At 37.9% G+C, this 25,736-nt stretch overlaps 5 protein-coding genes across 7 annotated transcripts; 3 read left to right on the forward strand and 2 right to left on the reverse strand.

Moving 5' to 3' along the window:
- Window positions 1-1,716: 1,716 nt before the first annotated feature.
- On the reverse strand, window positions 1,717-9,548 carry LOC106452512 (splicing factor 3B subunit 3). Of its 3 annotated transcripts, XR_007324313.1 has the most exons (17): window positions 9,528-9,548; window positions 9,106-9,390; window positions 8,381-8,515; window positions 8,160-8,236; window positions 7,994-8,077; window positions 7,664-7,751; window positions 7,412-7,554; window positions 5,411-7,307; window positions 4,919-5,226; window positions 4,507-4,822; window positions 4,267-4,422; window positions 4,037-4,181; window positions 3,370-3,446; window positions 2,870-3,006; window positions 2,572-2,680; window positions 2,108-2,389; window positions 1,717-2,017 (listed from the first exon to the last, which is right to left on the reverse strand). XR_007324313.1 is itself a non-coding variant. In XM_048759242.1 (15 exons), exons 1-15 carry the CDS (start codon window positions 9,301-9,303, stop codon window positions 2,189-2,191), a joined length of 4,071 nt encoding a protein of 1,356 aa, XP_048615199.1. In that variant the 5' UTR covers window positions 9,304-9,489; the 3' UTR covers window positions 2,004-2,188. The 3 variants fall into 3 exon arrangements, 1 of the variants encoding a protein (XP_048615199.1); XR_007324312.1 differs by lacking the exon at window positions 9,528-9,548 and having other exon boundaries at window positions 9,106-9,488; XM_048759242.1 differs by lacking the exon at window positions 9,528-9,548 and having other exon boundaries at window positions 2,004-2,389; window positions 9,106-9,489.
- Window positions 9,549-10,087: 539 nt separating this feature from the next.
- LOC106452510 lies at window positions 10,088-12,700 on the forward strand. The gene is made up of 4 exons (XM_048759243.1): window positions 10,088-10,188; window positions 10,265-10,325; window positions 10,500-11,433; window positions 11,514-12,700. Exons 3-4 carry the CDS (start codon window positions 10,513-10,515, stop codon window positions 12,534-12,536), a joined length of 1,944 nt encoding a protein of 647 aa, XP_048615200.1. The 5' UTR covers window positions 10,088-10,188; window positions 10,265-10,325; window positions 10,500-10,512; the 3' UTR covers window positions 12,537-12,700.
- Window positions 12,701-12,772: 72 nt separating this feature from the next.
- Window positions 12,773-15,292, forward strand: LOC106452511 (homogentisate solanesyltransferase, chloroplastic). Its single transcript, XM_013894656.3, has 10 exons — window positions 12,773-13,056; window positions 13,281-13,402; window positions 13,476-13,622; window positions 13,703-13,928; window positions 14,025-14,098; window positions 14,221-14,313; window positions 14,425-14,542; window positions 14,666-14,728; window positions 14,908-14,940; window positions 15,071-15,292. The coding sequence occupies exons 1-10, from the start codon at window positions 12,847-12,849 to the stop codon at window positions 15,143-15,145; spliced, it is 1,161 nt and encodes a 386-aa protein (XP_013750110.1). The 5' UTR covers window positions 12,773-12,846; the 3' UTR covers window positions 15,146-15,292.
- Window positions 15,293-16,464: 1,172 nt separating this feature from the next.
- LOC106452508 (40S ribosomal protein S5-1-like) lies at window positions 16,465-18,267 on the forward strand. The gene is made up of 5 exons (XM_013894652.3): window positions 16,465-16,645; window positions 16,706-16,800; window positions 17,393-17,664; window positions 17,750-17,953; window positions 18,035-18,267. Exons 2-5 carry the CDS (start codon window positions 16,708-16,710, stop codon window positions 18,087-18,089), a joined length of 624 nt encoding a protein of 207 aa, XP_013750106.1. The 5' UTR covers window positions 16,465-16,645; window positions 16,706-16,707; the 3' UTR covers window positions 18,090-18,267.
- Window positions 18,268-18,390: 123 nt separating this feature from the next.
- Window positions 18,391-19,998, reverse strand: LOC106452509 (universal stress protein PHOS34-like). Its single transcript, XM_048759244.1, has 4 exons — window positions 19,649-19,998; window positions 19,183-19,286; window positions 18,855-18,973; window positions 18,391-18,760 (listed from the first exon to the last, which is right to left on the reverse strand). The coding sequence occupies exons 1-4, from the start codon at window positions 19,935-19,937 to the stop codon at window positions 18,670-18,672; spliced, it is 603 nt and encodes a 200-aa protein (XP_048615201.1). The 5' UTR covers window positions 19,938-19,998; the 3' UTR covers window positions 18,391-18,669.
- Window positions 19,999-25,736: the final 5,738 nt, after the last annotated feature.

A 25,736-nucleotide genomic window follows, 5' to 3' on the forward strand; every position in this document is an offset into this window, starting at 1 on the left:
AAGTGAAGATCAGTTAGCTGATATCTTCACAAAGGCAGCAAACACTAAAGACTGTGAGTTTATCCATCCAAAATTGGGACTCATAGACCTCTCATGTCACTGATATCTCCTTCATGAAGTGTTCTACTCTTTTTCCTTGACTTGGGTTTTCTCCCAAAGGGTTTTACCTAGTTGAGGTTTTAATGAGAGAATACTTCATGGCTTCCAAGCTTGACTTGTTCCATATGGTCAAGCTTGAGGGGGAGTGTTGACATGAAGCAGAAGTAAGCTGCTAGACTTGAGAATTAAGCTGTCAGACTTATAAGGTTTTATAAAAGTTTTATATGGTTTTATAAGGTTTTATAAGGCTTTATAAGGGTTTTATAAGCTCAATTTTATTGAAGAGAAAAAGAAGAGAAAACTAGATATTTTATTATATTGTGTACTGAGGTCACTTGTCTTTAAATACTTGTACCCATATCCACAATTAAATTAAGGAAACTATTCTCTCCTTCTCTCTCTTACATCTTGAGATCTACTTTCTCTCTCTCTATGTTCTTCATGTTCTTCATTCTCCATAAATAAACTCTCAATAATTCTCTCATTCTAACACCAATGACCTCTTCGGCAATAAGATACTGCTTAGCGAACCTCTCGACCATGAGTCGAGGCATCCTCGTCCACGTGTCCATGCTCAAATCATCCATGTAGAACTTGGGGAGGACGTCTCTAGCCACCAGCTCGATCTCTGATTCACGGAGACCAGCCGTCGCTACAAAGATCATGAGCTTGAGAGCGGCGTTTTTGTAGCTGAAAACGTTAAGGAGTGCGGTTACGGGCCAAAGAAACAGCAAGAGGGCGAAACGGATCACACCAGATGCGTCAAAGGAAAGGAGCATGAAGTAAGAGAATGGATCATCTCTATTTAGTAGCGTTCCTTCAAACTCTGAAACCACCGAATGAGGCGACGTCGCTTTTGATGTCTCCATCACCATTTCTTGAGAACTTGTTTGTTTAGAGATCAAAGTTTAGGTTTTGGTATAAGACTTGCATGAACTTAGTTAGAGTTTTTATTTAATGAAATGACCTGCCATAGTACTCACATGCTCATTATGTGATGTTTCTTTATTTTCTTGTTGGTTACGATCACATTACGTATATATATCATATAGTCAGCCCATAATATTTATATGAATGGTTTACGTAAGTTGCTTAATAATCAACTGTCAGTTCATGTTTCTTGTTTAACGATTTGATTAATCATCAAAACATCCAGTAGAAACCATTTAAACATTTCTAAACCTAAACTTTTCATAATTGGAATTACACGGAAATTCTTTTGTTTTTTTTCCCCAGTCCACACACTCCATTGACTTATATAACATGAAACTGAAATGTTTTAACCATATATTATTTATCATCATCGATTTGTTTTTTTTTTGTTTTTTTTTCAACTTTGATTATCGATTTGTTTGTTGCATGTGAAATTAGTTTAAGTGTAAAATTTTAATCCATTTGTTTAAAATGTTCTTAAATGCCCATCTCTAGTTGTTATGTTTGCGAAATTATTTTCATTTATCGATATTTATAAAGTAAGATCAAGAATTGTAAGATCCTATGCTTGTATGTTTCTTATACATGAACTTTTTGCTCAGACAAGGTAATAGCGTAGTTGTGAAAGCATCGAAATTATGCAGACAGCAGAAAAAATGCTTAATGCAAGTAAATCCTTTGAAACAGACAAACAACTAATATTTCTATATATATTTTTATCAAATCAGTTTGTCTATCTATCCCTTTGTTTAAAGTTTAACATAACATGAAGAAACATTTGGTTATTCTTTATGTACACAATGATACCGAGTCCTAGGCGTTAAAAGAAACCACATCTCAACTTCTGTACATAGGGAAAGTATTATGCTCCTCCACAAAATGTCTCAGAGGGAGAGAATAAGGACTAGTCGTTAAGACTCATTGCCCTCAAGAACACAAAGGCAGCTCCTATGACTCTGGATGTTTTTTTCCACTCTTTTGCACCCTATAAGCAATCATGTCGATAAGCTTGTAAGTATTCACAATTCACCACTTCACTACCACTTTTATAAAGAATTTGGCCTCAGTTGCGTACCAAATTGGATCATTGAAACCGTTGGTCGTGGAATATAGGCTGGCAATCTTGCGAAAGAAAGGGAGCTGAGAAGAGGATGGACTAGTGGAGAGCGTAATGGACACGCTCTAGCAATTGTACAACTTGGTGTAGCATGAGAGGCGGAGAAGAACATTGCTTTGAACTTGATTTTAATGTGCTTGAGGATGGCTGAGGCGTCGATAAAACTGACTCCTGCTGTCTATTTGTAAGCTCCAAGAACTGAGCAAGCATGTCTCCATCCAGAATCTTTGTCGCTTGGGACTGCAAAATTGTCAAAACTTATGTTTCATACTACCAATAATGGATAAGAAACAACTTTTAACAATATCCTCTATATATATGTCTGAGTCGCACGCAAATTTAATGACCAACCCAATGCAGGCAGTGAAATGATATTTCATGTCACATCTAAAAAAATTAGAACTGCTTTGTGGTTCGCTTACCGGATTCTCTCGACCTCGGAACTCCTTATGATCATTACCAAGAACAGGAGCAGTCAGAGGATGGACCACGAGCTTTGCTTGGACAGCTTCTAGGAGCTCATATTCCTCCCTACAGAAATTTGTGGTCAGTCACTTAACTTCTCATGGAAAATAAGCACAAACAAAATTTCTGGTGCAAGCTTACGGGTAACTAAAGTATAACACAAGCCCAAAAATATTTTCATATTAACACTATCAATATTCCATGATATGCAGATGCTGCAATGAAAAACCATAAACTAGCTATGTCAACACATACCTTGAAATCGGAGCAAAGACGAATATACTTCCCAATAGGGTGCCGGCTATGATAGTGTCATCAGCTGCGTCAATGCTTTTACTAAGACCATAACTTCGCAGCACATCGTCAGCTGGAAGTTTGTAAATGTTGCAACCCTGTTAACAGTGTAGGGGCAAGAGCAGTAATGAATTGACATTACAGATATTGGTTAATTATGTAACTGAAATGTACAACAAGAAACTTGACTAAAACTCTATAGTGGCTAGGTACACTATTGCCATGAGAATCCGATAATAAATACTGAACATGCACCAATTTAAGCTTAAGGACTTGTTAGACTAATGCGCCAAGTAATCGTTTTCTATAACCTAAGACATTTACATACTTACCTAAAGAAAGGTAGACTAAGCTTGTTACAGTAATAGCACACAATTAGGTGAATAGAAGGCGAATAGCAGCACTAACTTTTCAAGTTATTGTGATACAGTGAAATACTCAATTTCAAGTTTAGGATTTACCTTTTTGATAGCCATGGCAATCTCACCCATGTGATAAGCACAGTTTAGATTCAGGTTGGACTCCGGATTTGAATATTCTGGATCATCAAGATGTATTTTCAGTTAGCAAATTCTTCTGAATCATAACAAAGCCTCTATTAAGAGTATTTTCAAATTACTAGTTTGTTCCATAGCACCTAGAAGAATCCTAAGAACAAGGAATGTCAGTAGACTAAATACTAAAATTTTAGTCCCATAAAAGGTAGTCAGTTTCAATGACGATACCATCTTTCACATGTCAGGAAGCTTCTTTTTACTTAACGAACATGGAACATCTGACCAGTTGCCAGATAAGCAAATTCTAGTTCGAAAGAAGGTACAGGTGCCCTAGAAGATTGCTTTAAGGTTTGAGATCCGAACAAAGCTATATGTTCTGAAAAAATCTTAATGATTGCATACTCCTCCAACTGTGATACCCCTTAGCTGATGCAGCATATTAAATTTGGACAGAGTATCATTCACACTAGTAACATATATGCATCTATAAATCTACAAGTTAACAGTTACACATTTGGATACGCTTTCATGTCACACTGTCGAATTGTTGGATATAATCTAAACTCTAGATAAGGAAGAGCCAAAAGAAAATAAAATCTGAGCCAACAAGAAAAGGCCAAGTGTTTCGTACCAAAGTCTGAATGATCTTTGCAAGACAAGATAGCTATACTCCCCTTGCGATCAGATACAGCAACAGAGTTGGCATCCATTAGAAAGCAATCACCAACTAACCGCTGCGCTGGATCACAATATATTTGGTGAAGTTTCTTCACATCCTTCAAATAACATGAAAAAAAAAAGAATATCAAATATTGACAGTCAAAGAAGAGGACATATTAGAAATGGACAACAGAAGGTAACCTCGTGATAAGAATAGAATAGAACACCATCACGGCAACCCCCAACAACAATTCTAGTGAAGTATGTGCGCAGAGATGTTATCATGAAACGAGTCCTTCCCACTGCAAACCTTTTCATTCTCTCAGGACTATCGTTCGGAAAGCCACATACATAGAACTATTGGAGAGCAGCATATTTGTTAGCAGATTAGTATGCTAAACAATTAGCACCAAAAAAATAGATCATCAAAGTGAGGCTTACAGCATTGCCAGCAGACGCCAGGAAGAAATGATCAAGGTATGGACAGATCGCAAGTACCATTCCAGGCCAAGTTGTTGCACAGGCCAATCTCAAATGCCATGTTTCAGATTCATCAATTTTGATTCCATCATAGCTATTATCATCAGGACTGCTGCAGAGACTACTGCTTGATAGTTGCTCTGTTGTGCATCCCACAACATCACGAAAAGGCGATGTGCGTTGGGAAGATGAACCAGCCTTTGAGCAGATTGTCATTGAACCACTATCCGAGTTGTGAGTGTGTTCTAAGCAGAGAATGATTAATCGTCCTCTTGTACTGTAAAACAGGTATTCAAAGATAAAACACACAATCAGCAAAAAGTTCTTCTTACTTAGTAGAATTAAAAAGTGGCTTAAGAACCAGATTTTAAACCTTTCAGCTTCACCACTGGGTAGTATAGCAGGACCAAAAGACAAACTCGTCCCAACCACAAGGACCTGCTCGTTTCCCACACGTACAAGCTCCATTGACTTTCCAGTTTCTCCAGGTTTGAGCTTGTAGGACGATAACACTGACCCACTTAGCGGGTCCACACAGCATATATCAGACGTACACGCATCATACAGATCAGTTCTCATCACAATCAATAGTTTGCTTTCACTATGGTAGATAACTTTTCGCGGAGTGCCTCCAAGGTGAAACTTTTGCGCATTAAGCCGTTTGCTGTGCACCATCTCCACCTAGACAACAAGCAAATACATCAAGCAACCATAGAAGGACCAAAATAATTCTTCTAAACCATAGAAAAAACTAATACCTTGTTCGTTCCTAATTATTTTTTCAAGTAACAGGACATTAAACATTGATTGATAGAATTAACAATGACAATCTGGAACTAAAATTTGTAAAATAGAATATATATACCAGATGTAAACAGTTCTCTGCAACAAAAAGAATTCCTTGAGTGCATTCAGGCGAGCATACAGGAGTTGCATGGGTAGAAGGTTGGAATGAGATGGAAGTGTAGGAAAGGCTTTGCCGAGCTGTTTGTAACAACCATGGCCTGTCACTAAGAGCTATGATGTCTGAATCTAGTGAATCACTGAACGGAACCAGAAAAACAGGTGTGATGCCGATACGTCGGGTGGCAATTAACAGAAGGTCACTCACAACACTGTCCATCTCTTCTTTACAGTGACCGGATGAGTGTGAAAAGGGAGGCCACTCAAAACGTAGCAGCATTCCATTTCTTAACCCAGAAAGGACATAAACTTGATCAACTAACACGAGCCTTACATCTTGAGGAATACATCCACTGATAACAGTTCCCATTGTATTTGTTAGAGACACCATCCCAGAAGCAAGGACTCTAACACCACCACCATCTTCTTCTGAGAAGGAGACGACCTCAACAGAAGGCTTATGTGTGCCAATCAGAAACGTATAGCCTCGCTCCATACCAGAAGGAATCGCAGCTTTGCTACAACTATTATCCAGGGAAGAAGCGCGGTGTCTCTTTTTTCCAATATATTTTTGAGGAATTGAGATGCAGGAAACTTCATACTGCAATGTTACTCGTTGAATCTCATAGATTTCGCAGCACTGAGATGATACTGATTTGACCCCGAGAATAGACAGAAAACAAGGGTTAGACGTGGACACAACTATCAGATTTTCACCAACTGCCCCCAAGCTGATACTGACATTTTCTGGAAACCAAGGGGAGAAAAACGGTGAAGAAACAGGAATGCCATCAGCATGAGCATCCACGGTGGGGATGCACAGCCTTATTGCATCTCGGTGAATCTGAACCAACAAACCATCGGCAACGAGTCCACACGCCAAGGTGCAAACATCAGGCTGGAAACCAACTGAATCGGTGACATCTTTAAAACTTAACCCAACTGATAAGACCCTGGTCTCTTCAACAAACGACAGAACAAGAAACGAATGGTACACATCCGTAAGCTTCATTTTAACAGTCCAAGTACCAGTGATTCCTTGATAAACAGGTGCGGTTTTCAAAAGCTTTTCTACGTTAATGCCACTACGGATAATTCTTAAAGAGCCTTCAGGCGTTACGCCACAGCAAGCCAAGATTTGGTCACGTTTCTCATTCTGGTCATCCACAACTGAGAAATCCAAGATCGGAGCTATATTTTGAATGGAACTCATCCAATGCAGCTTCTCGGTTCCCACTTTGAAAACCGTTCCATCAGCCATTTCGGCGAACGTGGCCAGGAACTCACCTTCCACCCATAATATTTCCTTGCACGGTAGACCTTTGTATAAACACTCTGATACATTAACTTTAACCCCATCATCTTCATATATGAGTTCAAACATGAAAAATTCGCCATCATCTAAGCAAATAATCATCCGGGGATTATGATTATGCTCCGGCTCCCAAGTCCATGAAGAGACATGCTTGGAACTCAACTTTCCATTGTCACTTTCATTATCTATGAACATGGGATCATAATCCCTGAGCTCTAACAAAGCACATGCAGCAACATTAAAAAGACCCTCATCGTCTCCATCTTGTACTCTACACGACTCTTCAAGAAACTGCTCTTCAACTAATGACGCGGGAACAAAATCTAAGGATGTCCTAACCAAACAGCAAGGGTTTTGAGGATCCCTAAGATCCATTAAGAGCGCATCACCCATTCTTAACAGAAAGGCGAATCCAGAGGAGTGAGGAACTTCGACAATACTATGTGCTAGAGCTCCAGCTTCGACATACTCTGATATTAGACAAACGGATTCCTCTTTGACATTCCATCTAAACAAAACTAGCTCATTCAGGAGAGACCCTTTCCTATACAATCAGAAAAATACAGAGGTAAGCAACCTTGAGATGACAGACTCCTATGAAGCAAGAACAATAACTAAAAACAAAGCTTTTCAAATTGCAAGGATTACCTATTCAAAACGATGGCAAGAACAGGGTCATAATCCATGGATTCATTAAAACTTTTAGAAATGAAACACATGCTCCAAATAGTACCAGATACTGCTTGTTCAGAGCTAGCCTTCCCTCCGTCCTCAGAAGGATAAAATATCCTCTAAAAGTAAAAGAAAAAAATAAATTAACTTATATCTCTCATGCCAAGGCAGCTTTCTTGTCAAATAAAGTTACAACATGCTCCCCAAGTTGGTGACATAAATCAATACCTTAAGAATAATATCAGCCATAGACGATGTTGAGAGGGAAAATAGCGCAAAACGATGATGATATGCACTGACAGCAAGAAAAAGTCCGCTGCAAATTGCATAATAGGACTCAATATTACTCATTGCTATTCAAAAAAATAAATATGGTATGTTAAACAATTACAATACTGCTTCAACAAATTCAATTTTTTTTTCAGAAAATCCAATAGTGAGCACTTCATAACTAGGCAAAATATACAAAAGAGATACAGCTAGTCCATTATTCTAAAAGCAGTATATCTATAGGCACCAACAGAATCATATATGTAATAAACTGGCATGAAAACTTGCCTAGAATCTACAGTGAGCATTCTTCCAAGTTGATCCCTCGAATTTCCTGGACTAGACAGTTGAACATGTTGTATCGGCGAGAACCTACGCCACATGGCAGTAAAATGAGTAAGATGACAATGACATGAGGTTATCGGGAATAAATAAGAGCAGACGTAGAAGAAACCTATGCATTTCATTGCTAAATGAGAGAAATGAGAGCTTTCCAGAATCAGAAAGAACAGCCAAAAGGTCTTTACCCATCTGAAAAAGGAAAATAGATGGTTGACATATCAAATCACAGATGTCTGCATTCCATTAACTAACAAAACCAAAGCTAACATGTCACCCATTTAAAAAAAAATTCCTGATCACTGAAATAAACTCTTGGGAATGGAAAATGCATACCTGAAAACTAGTTGAGTATGGTTTATTACTCTGAGGTATAACAGCCAAATCCTTAATAGTTCCAAATACATTCTGTTCACACACCGATTCAACAACCCCGTCTTCACCGATAACCGCCAACTCTATGCAGGTCTCCTGATGTGAGCAAAAAAAAAAACATTCTAGTTACTGATTAAACATTAAGATATCAATATATCACACACACCTGGCTCACACAAATTGTTCTAGACAAAAGCTTTTCCCAAAAACACATAAAATAATCATGGATCCATGTCTAATCTTTTAACTCATAGGAACTAACGAGTAACTAAATCAGAAAAAAAAAAATCAGGATGTACTAATCCCCGAAGCAGATGCAACCATACTAAAAATAAAACTTTACAAATTCAGAAGGAAATTTCTACGAAGAAGAAGAAAAAAGTGAAATTTCAAGCTAGGATCAAAAACTTCCTGGAATGCCTGGATTTGCTAACTATTTATCTATTCAAAACAAAAAAGCCTTGATCATTTATAGTAATCCTAATAATGCAACTTCCACACTGTAACCACAAGAAAGCATACAAAGTTTACTCTTTTCATAATGCCCTCAACAGAATAAACAGCAAGAAATTGAAACAAGTGGAGATTCTTGGGAGTGGCAAATCTCAATCCCTAAAAAGAACGAATTTTCCACATAAATCCAAAAGGTATTGATTACAGGAAGAAGGAGGGGGCAAAGGCCTAACCTTGCCGAAAACTATGCCGCGGGAGGAGCGAGAGCGGAAATAACCATAAGCAACCTGGAGAACGACGCTGGGGCGGATGACGCACTTAGCGAGGTAATGATCCCCGGCGGAGGAAGGAGGAGGAGGAGGAGTGGGAGCAGCCGCAGCGGCAGAGGAAGATTGAGACTGAGCGGAAGATTCATCCTCCGGAGCAGCCATCTTCAATAACACAAAAGGAACCCGGCAAAAGGGTCGTGCTTTCTTTTAGTTTTCTTCTCTCTCTTTGTCTCTCGACAGATTAAAGGACTAATTTTTTATCAGTAACACTGTTCGACAATAACTTTATAATATATATAGTACTATTTAATAATCGTCATTAACATGATAATGGTTTTTGTATGAATGTACAACCAGTTCTTCTATGGCGTGAAGTAGGTTCTAACCTGTTAAGTCAGAGAGCTCAGATCATCAATTCTCACCCACTATTATGTCTCTCGTACAGATAATAATAGCACCGACACAAGATCATAAACCGGAAAGATATAAAGTTAGATCCCATTGTTATCCAGTAGAGGGAGCAAAAGATTCCAACTTTAAATGTCAGTGATACCTCAACCAGATGATTAGAGATGGCAACCATGGATCTGGACCGCGGGCCTGGTCCGTAAAGGACTGTCGCGGTATGGTATTGGGACGAGGTTTTATAAACCCGTAAATTTGCGGGTCTCGCGGGACGAGTCTTTGCGGGACTAGGCTTTTTGCGGGATGGGTTGAAACGAGTCATGCGGGATTACATAGACCCGCTGTAACCCGTTTGACGACTAATCCACTGCGGTACGGGACAGAACAGTATGGATAAACTTGTTTGACATCTCTACAGACGATCAGTTATTAGCAAACCGAGATTAGCTCCCAAATTAGATGACATTTAATATTTGAACATACACAACAAACGTATGTTAAAAAAGGTAAAGTATGTCACACACTCTGTGTAGTATGTATTGACGACCCTATGTTATACAAAATGTTGTAGAAACCAATTACAAAAAAAAAAGAGAGACTTTTTAGAAGAGCGACACACCGATCATTGCGCCAAAACCAAAGGTGTCTCTCCCTCTCTTCCTCCAATCTCATTTCTTCTTACTTTTGTTCTCCCTCTTGATTAGTTTTTCCATTACAGGCTCTATTAGTTCTTCCTGCGATTGTGTCTCCCCCCTGTCTGTTTCGGACACGAACTCTAGGTAAAGTTTTCACCTTTTTCGGTTCCACGTTCGTTTTATCAATCCAACAGTTGAATTTCACTCGTAATCCGACTCAATTTCGAACCTTTCGTTTATGCCCTGATCGTGATTGTTGCTGTTGATCGTTGTCCTGTCTGAATCGGTTAAGTTTCTGCTTACCCTTGTGTGTGTTAGAGATAACATCAAAATGGATCCACCAGTGTCAGATCCTGACAAAATCAACAACCAGAAAGAAGCAGGACCTTCGTTCCGCTGCCATCTCTACGACACACAACTCGTCCACAAGATCTCCCTCACTTTCCTCCCCGGCCTCGCCACCGCCTGCGTCGACAACACCACCGGAGACATCTTCAAGACCCCAGGCTCCGTCGCCGCCGACGTCAAACAAGAAATGATTGAGTACCTAAACCATCGAAGCGAGACCTTCGTGGCTGACCACATCCTCCTCTCCTCATCGTCAGAGATCGAACCTTCCTCCCACGACCCTTACGACGTCGTATCAGACTTCGTCGACGACTTCTCCACCTCCAAGAGGAACCTCTTCAGCCGCGTCTCCGGGTGGCTCCTCAGCGAGAGGAGGGAGGACAACATCGACGACTTCGCTCAGGAGATGGAGGTCAGCGGCTTCTGGCTGAATGATCACATCGAAGGAATAGCTCAGACGCTGCTCAAGAACGTGGACTTCAAAGGCCTTTCTCATTGCGAGATGAAGTTTCAAACACGAGGAGGGCTTGAGGAGCACGTTTTGAGGTGTGGTTATAGGACTATGGACTGCGGGAACGAAGGGTGTAATGCTGTCTTCTGCGCGAATCAGAGGGAGAGTCATGACTCCGTTTGCCCGTTTAAGATCATTCCGTGCGAGCAGGGGTGTTTGGAGAGTGGTGGTATCATGAGACGTGAGATGGATAGGCATTGTATTACTGTGTGTACTATGAAGCTTGTGAACTGTGCGTTTCGTGGTGTTGGTTGTTTGGATGATGTGCGTCAGTGTGAGGTTCAGCAGCATTATTTGGATAGTGTGGGGTCTCATTTGATGTGTGTTCTCAAAGGTATGTATAAAGAAGCGTCTTTGGATGATCTCAAACCCCGAGCTGAGCAGATACTGCAGGTGAGGATATTAGCGAAATAGATTTAGGTTTAAGGATGAATCTTTTTTGGTTGATACTTTTTTTTTGTGGTGTGTTGCAGTTGTCTACGCGGTTGTCTGAAGCTCGAAATGCAAGAGCGCTGACGAATCTCGTCAAGGAGATTGATGCAAAGCTGGGGGCTTTAGTGATCAAACCAAAGAAGGAGAAGAAAGTTTTAGAAGAAGCTGAGATCAAAGGGAAACCAGAGACAGCTGTTTCATTGGAGCAAACCGTGAGGGATAAAACTACGGAAGATGAAGTGGTTTCAAGAGAAGCGGTGGCTTTAGTAGATGATGCAATGGTGGAAGAAGTTGGGAAGAAAGTTTCAGAAGCTGAGATAGCAGAGAATGTTAACGAAGAAGGCGAATCAAAAGCTCAAAAGCTTTTGGAAATGGATGAGTTCGTCAAAGAAGGAGATAGCAACAACTCTGCAGCTGATTTGTCGGAGAGAACTGAAACCAAAGCTCCAGAAGTTCTGGTCATGGATGAAGATAAGGAAGAGGAAAAGAGTCCAGAGACAAGAACAAATGAAACCAGAGGTGTAAAGACTAATGACGTGATTGATGAAGAGGATAATAGAGAGACAAAGATATCAGATAAAACCGAAAGCGAAGCTCTGTCAAGAATAGTCATGGACAAGGAGGAGAATGAAGAGGGAGCAGAGACAAAACAGATAAGAACAAATGAAACCAAAGGTGTAGAGACTGAAGTCAATGATGTGATTGAAGAAGAGAATAATAAAGAGACAAAGATATCAGCTGAAACCAAAAGCGAAGTTCCCTCAAGAATAGCCATGGAGAATGAGGAGGGAGCAGAGACGAAACAGACGAGAACAAATGAAACCAGAGGTGTAGAGACTGAAGTCAATGATGTGATTGAAAAAGAGAATAATAGAGAGACGAAGATATCAGATGAAACCAAAAGGGAAGCTCCCTCAAGAATAGTCATGGACAAGGAGGAGAATGAAGAGGGAGCAGAGACAAACAACTCAAGTGCTAGTGCTTCTGATGAAGCTGAAGCATTGTCAAAGAGCTCAGAAGGTTTCTCTAAAGCACAAGCTGAAACCGAACCAAATTTTTCTTGACATCTCTTAAGAGACCAAACCCTAACATGAAGTGTGTTTTCTTTCTCCCCTCTTAACAAGATTTTGTATGGTGTCTTTCATTATTGTTTTAACTTTTTAACTTTTTAAGTCATCAAATGTAATCCAGTTTTGTATTTACTTCATCAATTGATTATGATTTAATTTTTTTACATCAAATTAAAAATTGTAGCCATTAATGAAAAGATTTCAAGAATAGAGGAACCGGATTGCAAAATGCAATCTCTTTAATGGTTTGGTCGTAACAGCAAGTGGCAGAGTGAGAGTTTTTTTTGTGTGGCTAGTGGCATCAATGGAGCTCTCGATCTCACATTCACCCTGTCTTCGGTTCTCCTCTTCATCACCTCGTTTCTTAGCAGCTTCTTCTCATCATTACCGGCCTTCTGTGCATTTAGCTGGGAAGCTTCTAAGCCGGTCTAAAGATGCTGACTTAACGAGCTTATCAAGTTCTTGTATGCGGTCGAAGTTTGTTTCAACTAACTACAGAAAAATCTCAATCAGGGTATGGTTTCGTTCTAGGTTTCTCGTTCGTTAACAAGCATGTTAGCCATTGCGTTGACTTTTAGTCAAGTTTAGTTGGAATATACTTTGTCTGGAACAGAATCTTTTTCAATCTGTTCCAGTGGAAAATGCCATTCATTCATTTGAACAAACATCTTATGTTTCTTATCTGTAATAGTATATATATAGTGTTGAGTGACGTTTTACTTGTGCGTTTCATATCAGGCAAGTTCTCAAGTAGGTGCTGCTGGTTCGGATCCAGTTCTTGATAGACTTGCGCGTTTCCAGAACGCTTGCTGGAGATTTCTTAGGCCACATACCATCCGCGGAACAGCTTTAGGATCCACGTTAGTATATGTTGTTGCAATACTGAAATGGCTTCATGTTTCTTTTTGGTTGACTGTTAATTTGTAATGGCAGTGCCTTGGTGACAAGAGCTTTGATAGAGAACACTCATCTGATCAAATGGAGCCTCGTACTCAAGGCGCTTTCAGGTCTTCTTGCTCTTATATGTGGGAATGGTTATATAGTTGGCATCAATCAGATCTACGACATTGGCATTGACAAGTATGTAACATCACTATGACTCATATGATGATTACATGTAAAGTACTTTTGTTTGAGGTTGAAGTATTTGTTTCTTGCAGAGTGAACAAGCCGTACTTGCCAATAGCAGCAGGAGATCTCTCAGTGCAGTCTGCGTGGTTATTGGTGATATTTTTCGCAATTGCAGGGCTAACAGTTGTTGGATTCAACTTTGGTCCATTCATTACATGCCTATACTCTCTTGGTCTTTTTCTGGGGACCATCTATTCTGTTCCACCATTTAGAATGAAGAGATTTCCAGTTGCAGCGTTTCTTATTATTGCCACGGTAGGGAGCTGTGTTTTATGCTTCTGTATCTGATAACTCAACTATCACCATGTTGGGAATAGTAAGATGTCTTTTGTATCGACATTTTCTTATTAGGTACGAGGTTTCCTTCTTAATTTTGGTGTGTACCATGCTACAAGAGCTGCTCTTGGACTTTCGTTTCAGTGGAGGTTAGTAATCATATGCACAACATTTGATAAATAGGTCAATACAGCTTCAAAACTTGTGGTTAACCAACTTCTAATGGAGCATATATATATGTAATACTCAACTTTCTATTCGGTATGTGCAGTGCACCTGTGGCTTTCATCACTTCTTTTGTGACACTGTTTGCATTAGTCATTGCTATTACAAAAGATCTTCCTGATGTTGAAGGAGATCGCAAGTAAGTAATTGCACATATAGAGTTCACTCAGCATCTCATAGCAGAGGAGATTCTATTACTAAGTCCTAGCCGCCTCTTATCAATCATTCTTTTCGATTAAATGTTGAATAGGTTCCAAATATCAACACTAGCAACAAAGCTTGGAGTGAGGAACATTGCATTCCTCGGTTCTGGACTTCTTCTAGTTAACTATATTTCTGCCATATCACTAGCTTTCTACATGCCTCAGGTGAACACATCACTACATTCATTAGCATGAGAATCTGTTTCCACACGTTTTTGCTTGAATACTATCACTTGCTCGGTATTCAGCTTTGAAACAACACCCGTCCATGCTTTAAACATTTGACAGGTTTTTAGAGGTAGCTTGATGATTCCTGCACATATGATCTTGGCTTCATGCTTGATTTTCCAGGTAATGCATATCCCAAGATACTCTAATATAGCTTACAAGTATGGTCAGACTTAAAAAAAAAAAAGTATGGTCAAACTGAGAAAATGTCCCAAAAAACTTCATAACTATATTTTTTATTTCACTGTCATATTCATCAGTCTCATGACTTTCTAATATCAATGATGTTCTTCTTTTTGTAGACATGGGTGCTAGAAAAAGCAAACTACACAAAGGTAAAAAAACACTTCTGCAAAACATCAACTTCTTATCATGAAATGATATCAGAAGATGATGATGTAAATAAATATGATCAATGGGGTGTGTATCTAATGGAGTATGGGAACTTCTTTATTATTATTGCAGGAAGCTATAGCTGGATATTACCGGTTTATATGGAATCTCTTCTACGCAGAGTATCTGTTATTCCCTTTATTCTAGCTTTCATGGTGAACATTTGCAGTTTTCTCTGTATACCTCTCTTCTTCTTCTTTGTAGCTTGGACTCAAAATCAATTTGTTCATGTACATACTAAGGATTTGCTCCTTTTGAATTTTGATGTCTTTGCAATAATAATTCTTTAACCAATTCAAAGAATAGATTTTCAACATAAATCTATGAATTCAAAACTACCATATATTATTTGCTAATGTATTATTTACATACTAGGTTAAGATCCGCGCCTTGCCCGGGATCAACATTATATATATAAATTATTTTATGTATTAAATATTTTTACATGAAATAATAAATATATATTAAATAATTAAAAGTTAGTAACTATTAAATATATAATTAAATTGGTGTGAACATATAAATCAATTTTATTAATCGAAAAAAATATTTTTTTTATATTTGATAGGATATGTAATTAAATTTAAATGATACTAACATAGATAATATATTTTAGTATATTTTTAATATTAATGTCTATTAAATGATGATTTCTACTCATATAGTTTTTTTGATCATTTGTATCTTTTATAGAAAAAAATTTAAATTACTCATAACAAAATTTTTATAGTAGGATTAATAGTTTTAGTAATTTATAATTTTTTAAAAAATAAGTTGTCAATGATGTTCAAAACTTTTATCAAAAAAATTGTTCAAAGTAAATTTTGAAACTAAAATATTGTATTTTATATGGTTTATAGTTTAATTTAAAACGATATATATATTAATCTAAATAATTAATTAAATTAGACTTTTTACTTATATAATTTTTGTAATCATTTTCATTTTGTCATGACAAAAATTTTAAACCATGTATCATAAACTTTGAATGTGAGACTTTTAACAGTTTTAGTAATTTATAGCCGTTTGTAAAAATTCAAAATATAACATATACATAAAAAATCTAAATTTTTATTATATGGTTATTGTGGTTGTTTAATTTATTTAATAGTATAAAATTAAACAAATATGATAGAAGATACACTATTTTTTTTATTAAATCTTTATTATTCAAAATCATTAATTATCATATATACTTTAACTACATTAGGCAATTCCGTAAATTTTATTTAAGGAAATAATAAAGTACATTAATGATGAATTTATTGTTAGTTTAATAAAAAGCTTATTATATAATTAGATGAACCAGCATATTTCTCTAATGGTTCTAAGAATCATCCTAGTGATGACATGTGGTTACAAAAAAAAGTTGTAATGCTTCTCAAATAATATATAGGGGATATAAAATAATTGGTATTTATTTTTTTTTTAAATTACAATAGTCCTGTAAGTTAACCAGCTAGACAGACCACAAAAAAAAAAACCGTGGAACACATAAACCCGGTTCTCAACTGGATAAGCCCATTATGAGAGCTCTTCAATAGAGCCCAAAACCCTAATTCACATTTTGTATATAAATTCTCTCTTAGGGTTTCCGTCCGTCCTCTGCCGTCACTCTCACCCGCGCAACCGCTTCAACGATTTCAGGTGATCCTCTTTCTCCAATCTCTCTCTCTCGATTTCGCTAATACTCTGCTTCTCTCACAGCCATGGCCGCCGCCGTAGAAATCGACGCCGAGATTCAGCAGCAGCTCACCAACGAGGTCAAGCTCTTCAACCGCTGGACCTATGACGACGTCTCGGTATAACTTCCTCACCGTTTCATTTGCTCTAATCTAGCCTTTCTTGATAAGCAAGTTTCTCTTTTGATTTGATGGTTATTACAACTATTTTGTCTTTATCACATTAGCTTTAGTATTACCAATTTGTAATACCTGTCAATGTTCACAGTGCTGTTCTTGTTTTCAGTTTTTATCTTTCATACCTTAAAGTTTTATGTTGCATTGCTTGTTATAACCTTGTGCTCTTGTTCTGGTTGTAACACTTTGTATCGTTACGTTGACTTCTACTACATTCTTTAGATTAGATGGTTATTACAACTGTTTTGTCTTTATAACAATCACATTTAACTTTAGTCTATAATTTTAAGATCAAATTGTAATACTTTCCAGTGTTTACAATCGTCGATACAATTTCGTGGTAATAATGAAACGAAATAACTTGTAGTTTTTCGCTTGCCTTGGTGGTAATATATATTATTCTCATTGTGTTCAGTTGCTTAGTATCGTTACGTTGACTTATGCTCCATTCTTTTGGTTTTATTTAAATGAAGATTTCATTTTTGTGTTCGTGAGGTCTGAAGTGTTTGTTTTTGGTATATTTATTATCTTGTAGGTCACAGACATCAGTCTTGTTGACTACATTGGAGTTCAGGCAGCCAAACACGCCACCTTTGTTCCCCACACAGCCGGAAGATACTCTGTGAAGAGATTCAGGAAGGCTCAGTGCCCCATCGTTGAGAGGCTCACGAACTCTCTCATGATGCACGGAAGAAACAACGGAAAGAAGCTGATGGCTGTGAGAATCATCAAGCACGCCATGGAAATCATCCACCTCTTGACTGATGCCAACCCCATTCAGGTCATCATCGATGCCATTGTCAACAGGTACAAAAGGCTTATTAATGGTTTAATATTCGTTGCAACAGTCTTGCAATTTTTCTAATTTGCTTTGTTTGTTGGTTGAGTGCAGTGGTCCGCGTGAAGATGCTACGAGGATTGGATCTGCTGGTGTTGTTAGGAGACAAGCGGTTGATATCTCTCCTCTAAGACGTGTAAACCAGGCGATCTTCTTGCTTACCACCGGTGCTCGTGAGGCTGCTTTCAGGAACATCAAGACTATTGCCGAGTGCCTTGCTGATGAATTGATCAACGCTGCCAAGGGCTCGTCCAACAGGTACAACACACTCTTATCATTGAATCTCTTGAAGTTTTGTTCATTAGTCAGGCTAATGATAAACTCTGTTATCTCCTGCAGCTATGCCATCAAGAAGAAGGATGAGATTGAAAGAGTTGCCAAGGCCAATCGTTAAGGATTTTCCTTGTGCCCTGAGTTTTACAGTCTTATCAAAGAAGATCATGTTTTGTTTGGCACTAGATTTTCTGGAATATGTTTTAAGATGTTTCGCTCTGTTGTTTTATTTCCTCTGAACTACTTTGAATAGATAAATTTTGAATGCTTCAAGTGATTAAAAGGAATTTAAACTTCTATTTTTAAGTCGTTTTCAAATGTAGTACGTCCGTTGATTCTCAAATTGTTCCTTCCTACACCAGATTGTTTTTCAATAAATATGTGATTTACAACATGCTGATTTTCACATGGTTTATTTAAAATGAGAACGAAATTCTTGGGTAATTATAATCTTGAAGAGTTCAATATGATTACAAGGAAAATATACAATAATAGGTGCACACAAGCGAAAAACTACAAGTTACTTCGTTTCATTATTCGACTCTATTCATATATTGCCATTACTCTTCAAACACACAGAAACGCATCTTGAATTCTTGATGATCGATCCAAGTTTAAATATATTCAAACACACGCACACACACGTAGGAACGACACATACTCTTCATAAGATTTACCCAAACACGTAGAACTTGTTTTGATTAACTAGTAATCTCCTTTGGTGGCTTCACAATAAGGATGGGGCAGTTAGCGTGATGAGCACAGTAATCGCTAACGCTCCCAATTAACGCTCTTCCAAAACGCACAACGAAAAAAATTGAAATATCAGTCCGAAATTTTGAAATTGGTTTAAAAGAATGTAAATATGTGAAAATATGTATTATACCTTCGGATCTTGCCAAGGCCACGACTACCGACGACAAGAAGATCAACGTGCATTTGCTCCACCGCCTGGCAAATTATTTCCTTTGCTTTGCCTTCAAACACCAGAGTTTCAGAACGTATCTGCGAATATCACACAAGACTTGTATATAACTTCATTTTCTGCCGAATAACGAAATCCACTTAGTGAAATATGCTCATCAACATGTGTTAGTGTTATTGAACATGGTTATGAAAATATACCAATTTGAAGTGTAACCTGTTTGGCTTAGAAGCTACAAAGAACTAATAAAATTATATATAGAAGTATAAAACTAAAAATGAGGTGTAACCTGTTTGGCTCGGCACATTTGAAGTGCACGCAAGACAAGCGCTGCAGAGGTCTCCTGTTGTGTTTTCTTCACCGACTCTATCATCAACGAAGGTGGGTACACAGCTGCAATATGTACATCCGTTTCACAGAACCAAGTTATTCGCCATATCATATAATAAAATGTCAAATAATTTTGTTGTCCCTATACTAAATTATTTCATTTTATTTTCTCGACTGGTCAGAAATTAAAGTCGAACAGGTTATAGTTGAGTCCAAACATATTAATTTATGTGTACATACACTAACTATTTCAACATAAATTATTCATTTTAGTTTTTAGATTAAGATGTAGTTTTTATATGAATGCGAACTAGACCGTTCTGTGTGTGTTTCTTAGGCAAAGAGTCATTCATCTCCATTCCCCACTATAGACCAACAATTATAACTAAAGAACGAAACCAGAAAGATAGATCAATGGACCGGACCTGTTGCGCCGGGTCCAGCCGGAAAAGGAGCAAAGTGATGGAACGTAGGTTGAACATGAACCACCGTGAGCAACCCACCTTCCGCTTCAGCCCCCTCAGTAGTCATTAATAGGGTAGAGAAATGGTCAATGACCCATTGAAGAGCGTAGAAGCTCGAATCGCTCTCGTCGATTGCAAGCATGATCCTTTTTGTCGTCGTCACTCCCGGTGCTTCAGCCTCTTTTGTCTCTGGCTGCTTCTCCTCCACCTTCGATGTTTCCATCGCTGCCGTTGCTTGATCCTCCGCCATTGATTTTTTTAAAATATTTTTAATGAAATTATTGTGTGACAAACTGTTTCATTTGCAATGCTTTATATATTGCATGTAAAGGATGATACGTCTTGAAATGCGACGGACACGTGCATGCATGGTTCAGATTGTAACGTGCAATAAGATAGACATACCTTTATTTATTATTTTATTTGTTAAAGCTAGGTTGATCAAAAAGGAGTTGCGTACGAGATGTTTTAGTGGTTTGTAATTGTTTGTTCGCTTATGGTTTTACTTTGATCGTGGCTCTCTCTATCTTGATCCTTTTACTTTTGTTTTAAACGCCACTCAACATAAAGAAGAAGAAAAGAGAAGCAGAAAGAAAAAAGATTTAGTTGAACTTGAAGAGATCGAAGAATGTTAGCTTTTCGTAATTATTGTTTTTAGAATTTTTTAAGTGACCCAAAATTGTGTTCTCATTCGCTCGGATCAATTCGTTCACTTGATACTTGATTTGTAGTTCTAAGATAGAACACTTGCGATGCTTTGAGATTATATTTTAGTTAGAATCACTATATCACGAATTAGCTAAAACGTGAGGCTTCGATGACAAAGTCCAAGGATAGGAAAAGCAAGAAAGTAAGATGATTTGAAGATATCATAAAAAGTTTGTAGTCATTTTCCCGGGAAAGAAAAAAGCTTCTAGTCCAACCACATGAAATAAAAGTGGCCAGTAAATGCATAAGTGATAATATACTTTTAATTTTCTGTTAACTGTCCACATGTTAAACCAATTTTTAATTGGTAGAAATATCATTTTCAAATTTCTTGTAAATCCTTTTTCCATTAGTTCGTAGTATATCCGTTTTTTCTGGGTTCGAAATCCATACCTATAATGTAAAAGCATTGATGAACCCTTAATCAAACTACTGGACTAAAGGAGTTCCATAACTATGTGTAGTTTACATGAAACAATACTATATTTTTTATCTTATTTTTTTGCTTGTGAATCTGTATGGATATATGTTCATGACGATATAAATCAAATTCACACTCTTAAAATTATCCCGTAAAAGATGAAACATTTCTTGTGAAAAAGAAAAATCCGACCAGTTAATCGGACTTATAATTATATCAACTAGATTTAAGCAGTCAACTCAGTTCTTCGGATCACGGGATTTGATATCTCTCATACACAATGTAGTCAAGAACAATCGTTTTAGCTCAACACCAAAACCGAAAAGTTGATACTACAACCATGAAATCCGAATGGTTGGGCGCCTATTTGGTCATTAAGACTCCACATAGTTGTTACTATTATCTTTTGTTTTGATAACTGCTGCGCTAAGTTTTTGTGATTTTTGTAGTTAAAATGATTAGTATGTTAAGACAATTACACTAAATGAAGGTAATCAAACAACCAAACCACACCTCACGAACCAAAGATTCTCGAGGTTCATCCATTTGGGATAAAACTTTAGTATTTACAAGACTTATGTTTATAGATTTGTTCGTTTTTGTTCAATTTAGCACATTGATTTTTCTACATTCAGGCCAATACTTTCATGTCCATGATCACACACTAAAAGGATGGTAAGGAAGAGCCACTAATGGATTAAAACGAAACAGTTTAAATATGTACGAGTATGCTTTAAAAGTCTATCAGCCATATCTCCTTATTGTACCACCATGAAATAATAGCCTTGACTTTTTCATAAATGACCATGAAATAGTTATAGTACATACGATAAAAAGCTGATGAAGCAAAATGTAGTTACATCAATGTTTGTGATAGTTCATTGGCATCATCGCTGAAGTTAAAGTCTATGCCAATAATAGCCCAATACAAAACAACGGACTGGGAACAAAACGCCATGACTAGCATACTTGTCGATTTCATCATCACCATTGTAAGAATATGAAGAAGACAATACAACTGAAATATCATAGGAATACTGAAAAAAATGAATAGTCATCGGCAGTTGCCTCATTCCTGAACCGCCACATCAGTAGGTAACTGGGTCTCACTTTTAAAAAATGTGAAAAAGTGTCAAGCCTGTGGCTCGAATCCGGGTTATTGAGTCATAAACACCAACATTTATACCACTAAAGTAAATGATACTTTGTACATTGACGACCGAAACTAATATATATTTATGAAGGTCGGAAAACTTTGCTTATTCGGTTTTCTCTATGGGACCCACACTTAATTTTTTTTATCTAATGATTTAATAAATACTTTATAACTCACGTTTTGAAATGAGCTTTGTTAAAAAAAGGCCCAATAGACCTCTTTGGTATGTAAGCGTTCTCTTCAATGGAAGTTTAGGGCTTTCAATTTTTAATCATCGGTTCATGACTCATCTAAGAAACACAGATTGGATCTTTGAGTTCCATGAATCAGTTTATCTTCTTTAGTCTCTACATCTCTCCATCTTTAATAAATTCATCATCAGCTGTTTTAAATTTCTTTGGTCATCCTTAGCTTGCACCCTTTGATCTAACCAAGAAGAAGAAGAAGAGATTTTTTGTTCAGGATGCCATTGAGGACTCAGCTGAGTCACACGGGAGACATACTATATGTTGCCTGATTGTTCAAGAAGAGTTTATGTGATGTGAAACATATTTGTTTCTTTTCATCAGTTGCTTTGTTTAATCTTTTTTCCTGCAAATAATGATGGCTTTGACAGCCAAGAAGTAAAAGAAGAAGAAGCCAGTGAGTGTTTGACATTTTCTGTCTTCTTGAAGTTTTTTTTCCATTCATTAAACTTAGATTTTGAAGATTATGTGCCTCACATTCTTTTTATTTTGATGGTTGTTAGGTTGAATGAAGATCGAATAAAGAAAATGTCGATGCTCCAGAAGATTTGGAGGGTATTTTATATTTCTTTCTCTGATAATTCTAGCGACATAAATTTGAACCTTACAGAGGGTATATTGCAGAGCATCCTAATGACAAGGAAGAGGTGGAGGGAATTGATCTGCACCAGCAACGTTACCCGTGGGAGGGAAGTGACATGGATTACTTATACGACGAGGTAAGCATATCATTATATGGTTTGCGGTCCATCTTTGAGAGCCGTCGATTGTAAGTGTCTATCATTTTGAAGTTGCACGGCACTAACACTACAAGAAAATACCAAGTATAGCGACGGCCAAAATCCTCGTTATTTCCTCGTAAAAGAAGGGTTACGAGGAAATGGCGATGAAAGGCGTTTCGTCGTTATATGTTTGTCGTAAGAGAAGATTCGTCGCCATTTCCTCGTTCATTAGCGAGGTTATATGTTCCTCGTAAAGAAGAATTAAGGTTTCGTCGTAAAGACCACGTGGGGTTTCCACGTAATGCGGTCGTTGTGTTTCCTCGTAAGTAACTCGAAAAGGATTCGTCGTAAAAGACCCGCAAAAACCTCTAAATATATTCGTCGTAATAAAAACGTAAATAACACGAAAGTAATTCGTCGTAATAGAATCGTAAAGTATACGAAAACGAATCCACGTAAAATCCTCGTTAATAGTTCCTCGAGATTTTGTCGTTAATTTTCCTCGTTAATACATCGGGAATTAGCTACGGAATTACTTTGTTTTCTATTTACTGAATTTATAAATAAAAATAAAATAAAAATTATATTTATTTAATTTATTAATAAAATTTTAATTGAAATTAAATCGAATAGAAAATTTTTTTTTGGCCGAATCAAAATGAAATTATATAATATATAAATAAGTTTTGAATTTTAAAATACAATAACAAAAAAAAAACTAATGCTGCATTGCCGCGTCGTAGAATTCCTCGCTCCTTCTCGAGAGATCTGCCTCGTTGACTTGCACGGATGCCTCGCCTGGAATGGGGTTTTGTTGTTTCATGGTCCTGAACATGGCCTCCCATTCCGGATTTATGGCCGCTATGACGTCCAAGAAGTTCTCGAGACCACTCATACGAGCTGTGAACGACGTTTTTGTCGAGGCCAACTCGTTTTGTGTCGACGACAGCTGATGTTGTGTCGTCTCCAACACGTCGCGCAGCTCAGAGACTTCATCATCCCGTCTCTGGCCATAAGAGGAAGTCGCTCTCGGAACATCGTTGACGGAACCAATCCCCAACACACGTCCCTTTTTCCTAGGAGCGACCTTAAAAAACAATAAAATATATATTAAAATTTAAATTTTAAAGTAAAATGGAATTAATAAAAAATTTATATAAAATTTACCTCCTCGTAAATTCTATCCACTTCTATTGTGGATAAGACGACGGGTGATCCGTCGGCGGACTCCTGCGCCAGCTGGGTCTCACGCTCGTCAATACGAGCTGCCACATCGTTGTAGATCTTCTCAGACTTCTCATCTACAAATTCGCCCGCCTTGTTCTTGTGGGTCCGATCGAAAAGTTCCATAAGAGTCGGTAAACGTCCCAACGCCTTGGCCTAAAAACAGTTAAGAAAGTTTTTATTATATATATATATATTAAAAATTAAAAAGTTAAATATTTAAATTACGTACCATTTCCAAAAGGACGCGGGCGTGTGGCTTTTGGCCCGTACTATGTTGCATCGCCCTGTGGCCGTGCTCATCTACCGAGTTACGGGAGGCGGAGCAAGACTGGGCGACTCTCATGGCATCAGGATCCCTCCAATAACGGATGAGGCCATCCCACACGTCCGTGGTGATGGTTGCGGGTTTGCCCCGCTCATAGCCCTTCACGATCCAGTCACCCTTCCAGTTGGAGACCGTGTCCAACAAACGTTTCTTCGCCTTGTCGATAAACTCTTTCCGCACCTTCTCATTGACCCCCATGGACCAATTAAATTTTTGCTGCAAAAAAAAAAATATTAATAATTAGTTTAGAAAAATAAAATTTAAAAAAATATAAATCAGGAATAAATTGTAAAAACTTACAGCGTAAATCTTGAACCACGTCCTTCTGATGTAGATCGGAGTGGATTTCCTGTTGGGATGTGGCATGGAGAAGTAACCTTTAATCGTCTCGGTTACTTCTGTTGCAAGGCAGTTATCAACCCCAAACCTGAAAAAAAAACAAATTTAAAGTTTTAAATATTTATTAAAGTCACAAATGAATTTTAAAAAATTAATGTAACATACATACCAGAGAGTTCCGTCAGGTCGGTCGGGGACTATGATCGGTAAGCCTTCTCTGCCTGGCAAACCGAGAATGTCCTCAACAGTGTACTGAGAGTAAGGACAACTCGGTGGCACCATCAAATCAGCATGAACCTGATTGGCGGGCATCTGAGGAGGCACATGAGGAGCTGGCATCGGAGGAGGAGCTATCGGAGGAGGCACATGAGGAACTGATGGCGATGCCGTAGAAGAAGGCGAGACTCTCTGAGAAGATTGAGTCTCGGGGACGGTCTCCTGCTGACCCGAAGAACCGGGAGCTGAAGAAGAACCGGGAAGTGAAGGCGGGTCTAACCGACTACCCGGTTGACCGAACATCTGCGAGTAGTGAGCAGTACGCTGGTGCTTGCGAATAGTCTGCAAAATTTAAATTTCTAAATTAAAATCAAGAGTAAAAAAAAAATTATGAACAGTATGAACTACGTAATTAATAAAATTACGAAACCTAAATTTTCTAAACTAATTTCCTAAAGTAAATTCCCTAAACTAACCACCTAATCTAAATTCCCTAAACTACTTAGAGAAGAATGAGAGACTTACCATGGCGAGAGGAAATAGAGAGGCTGTAGAGAGGAAATAGAGAGGAAATGAAGAGGGCTGCGGTTTCGCCTATATATAGGATTAGGTTTCGTCGAAGATTCGTCGCAAAATGACGAGGAAAGACAGAGGCCCGTCTTTCGTTTCGTCGCAAGGCCCACGCAAATT

Source organism: Brassica napus, chromosome C5, assembly GCF_020379485.1.
Source record: "Brassica napus cultivar Da-Ae chromosome C5, Da-Ae, whole genome shotgun sequence".
Lineage (NCBI taxonomy): Eukaryota > Viridiplantae > Streptophyta > Magnoliopsida > Brassicales > Brassicaceae > Brassica > Brassica napus.

Bases quoted from the DNA above. Each gene is read 5' to 3' on its own strand.
- LOC106452512 (XM_048759242.1), bottom strand. From the start codon at position 9,303: ATGGCTGCTCCGGAGGATGAATCTTCCGCTCAGTCTCAATCTTCCTCT. The intron at 4,182-4,266 runs GTTACCTTCTGT...TGTTATTTGAAG, and splicing joins TATTCTATTCTTATCACGAG to GATGTGAAGAAACTTCACCA. The intron at 3,007-3,369 runs GTAAATCCTAAA...CACTGTTAACAG, and splicing joins TTGCCATGGCTATCAAAAAG to GGTTGCAACATTTACAAACT.
- LOC106452510 (XM_048759243.1), top strand. From the start codon at position 10,513: ATGGATCCACCAGTGTCAGATCCTGACAAAATCAACAACCAGAAAGAA. The intron at 11,434-11,513 runs GTGAGGATATTA...GGTGTGTTGCAG, and splicing joins GAGCTGAGCAGATACTGCAG to TTGTCTACGCGGTTGTCTGA.
- LOC106452511 (XM_013894656.3), top strand. From the start codon at position 12,847: ATGGAGCTCTCGATCTCACATTCACCCTGTCTTCGGTTCTCCTCTTCA. The intron at 13,623-13,702 runs GTATGTAACATC...TGTTTCTTGCAG, and splicing joins TACGACATTGGCATTGACAA to AGTGAACAAGCCGTACTTGC. The intron at 14,099-14,220 runs GTTAGTAATCAT...CGGTATGTGCAG, and splicing joins GGACTTTCGTTTCAGTGGAG to TGCACCTGTGGCTTTCATCA.
- LOC106452508 (XM_013894652.3), top strand. From the start codon at position 16,708: ATGGCCGCCGCCGTAGAAATCGACGCCGAGATTCAGCAGCAGCTCACC. The intron at 17,665-17,749 runs GTACAAAAGGCT...GGTTGAGTGCAG, and splicing joins ATCGATGCCATTGTCAACAG to TGGTCCGCGTGAAGATGCTA. The intron at 17,954-18,034 runs GTACAACACACT...TATCTCCTGCAG, and splicing joins GCCAAGGGCTCGTCCAACAG to CTATGCCATCAAGAAGAAGG.
- LOC106452509 (XM_048759244.1), bottom strand. From the start codon at position 19,937: ATGGCGGAGGATCAAGCAACGGCAGCGATGGAAACATCGAAGGTGGAG. The intron at 19,287-19,648 runs GTCCGGTCCATT...TACATATTGCAG, and splicing joins GGCTGGACCCGGCGCAACAG to CTGTGTACCCACCTTCGTTG. The intron at 18,761-18,854 runs GTATAATACATA...GCGTTTTGGAAG, and splicing joins GGCCTTGGCAAGATCCGAAG to AGCGTTAATTGGGAGCGTTA.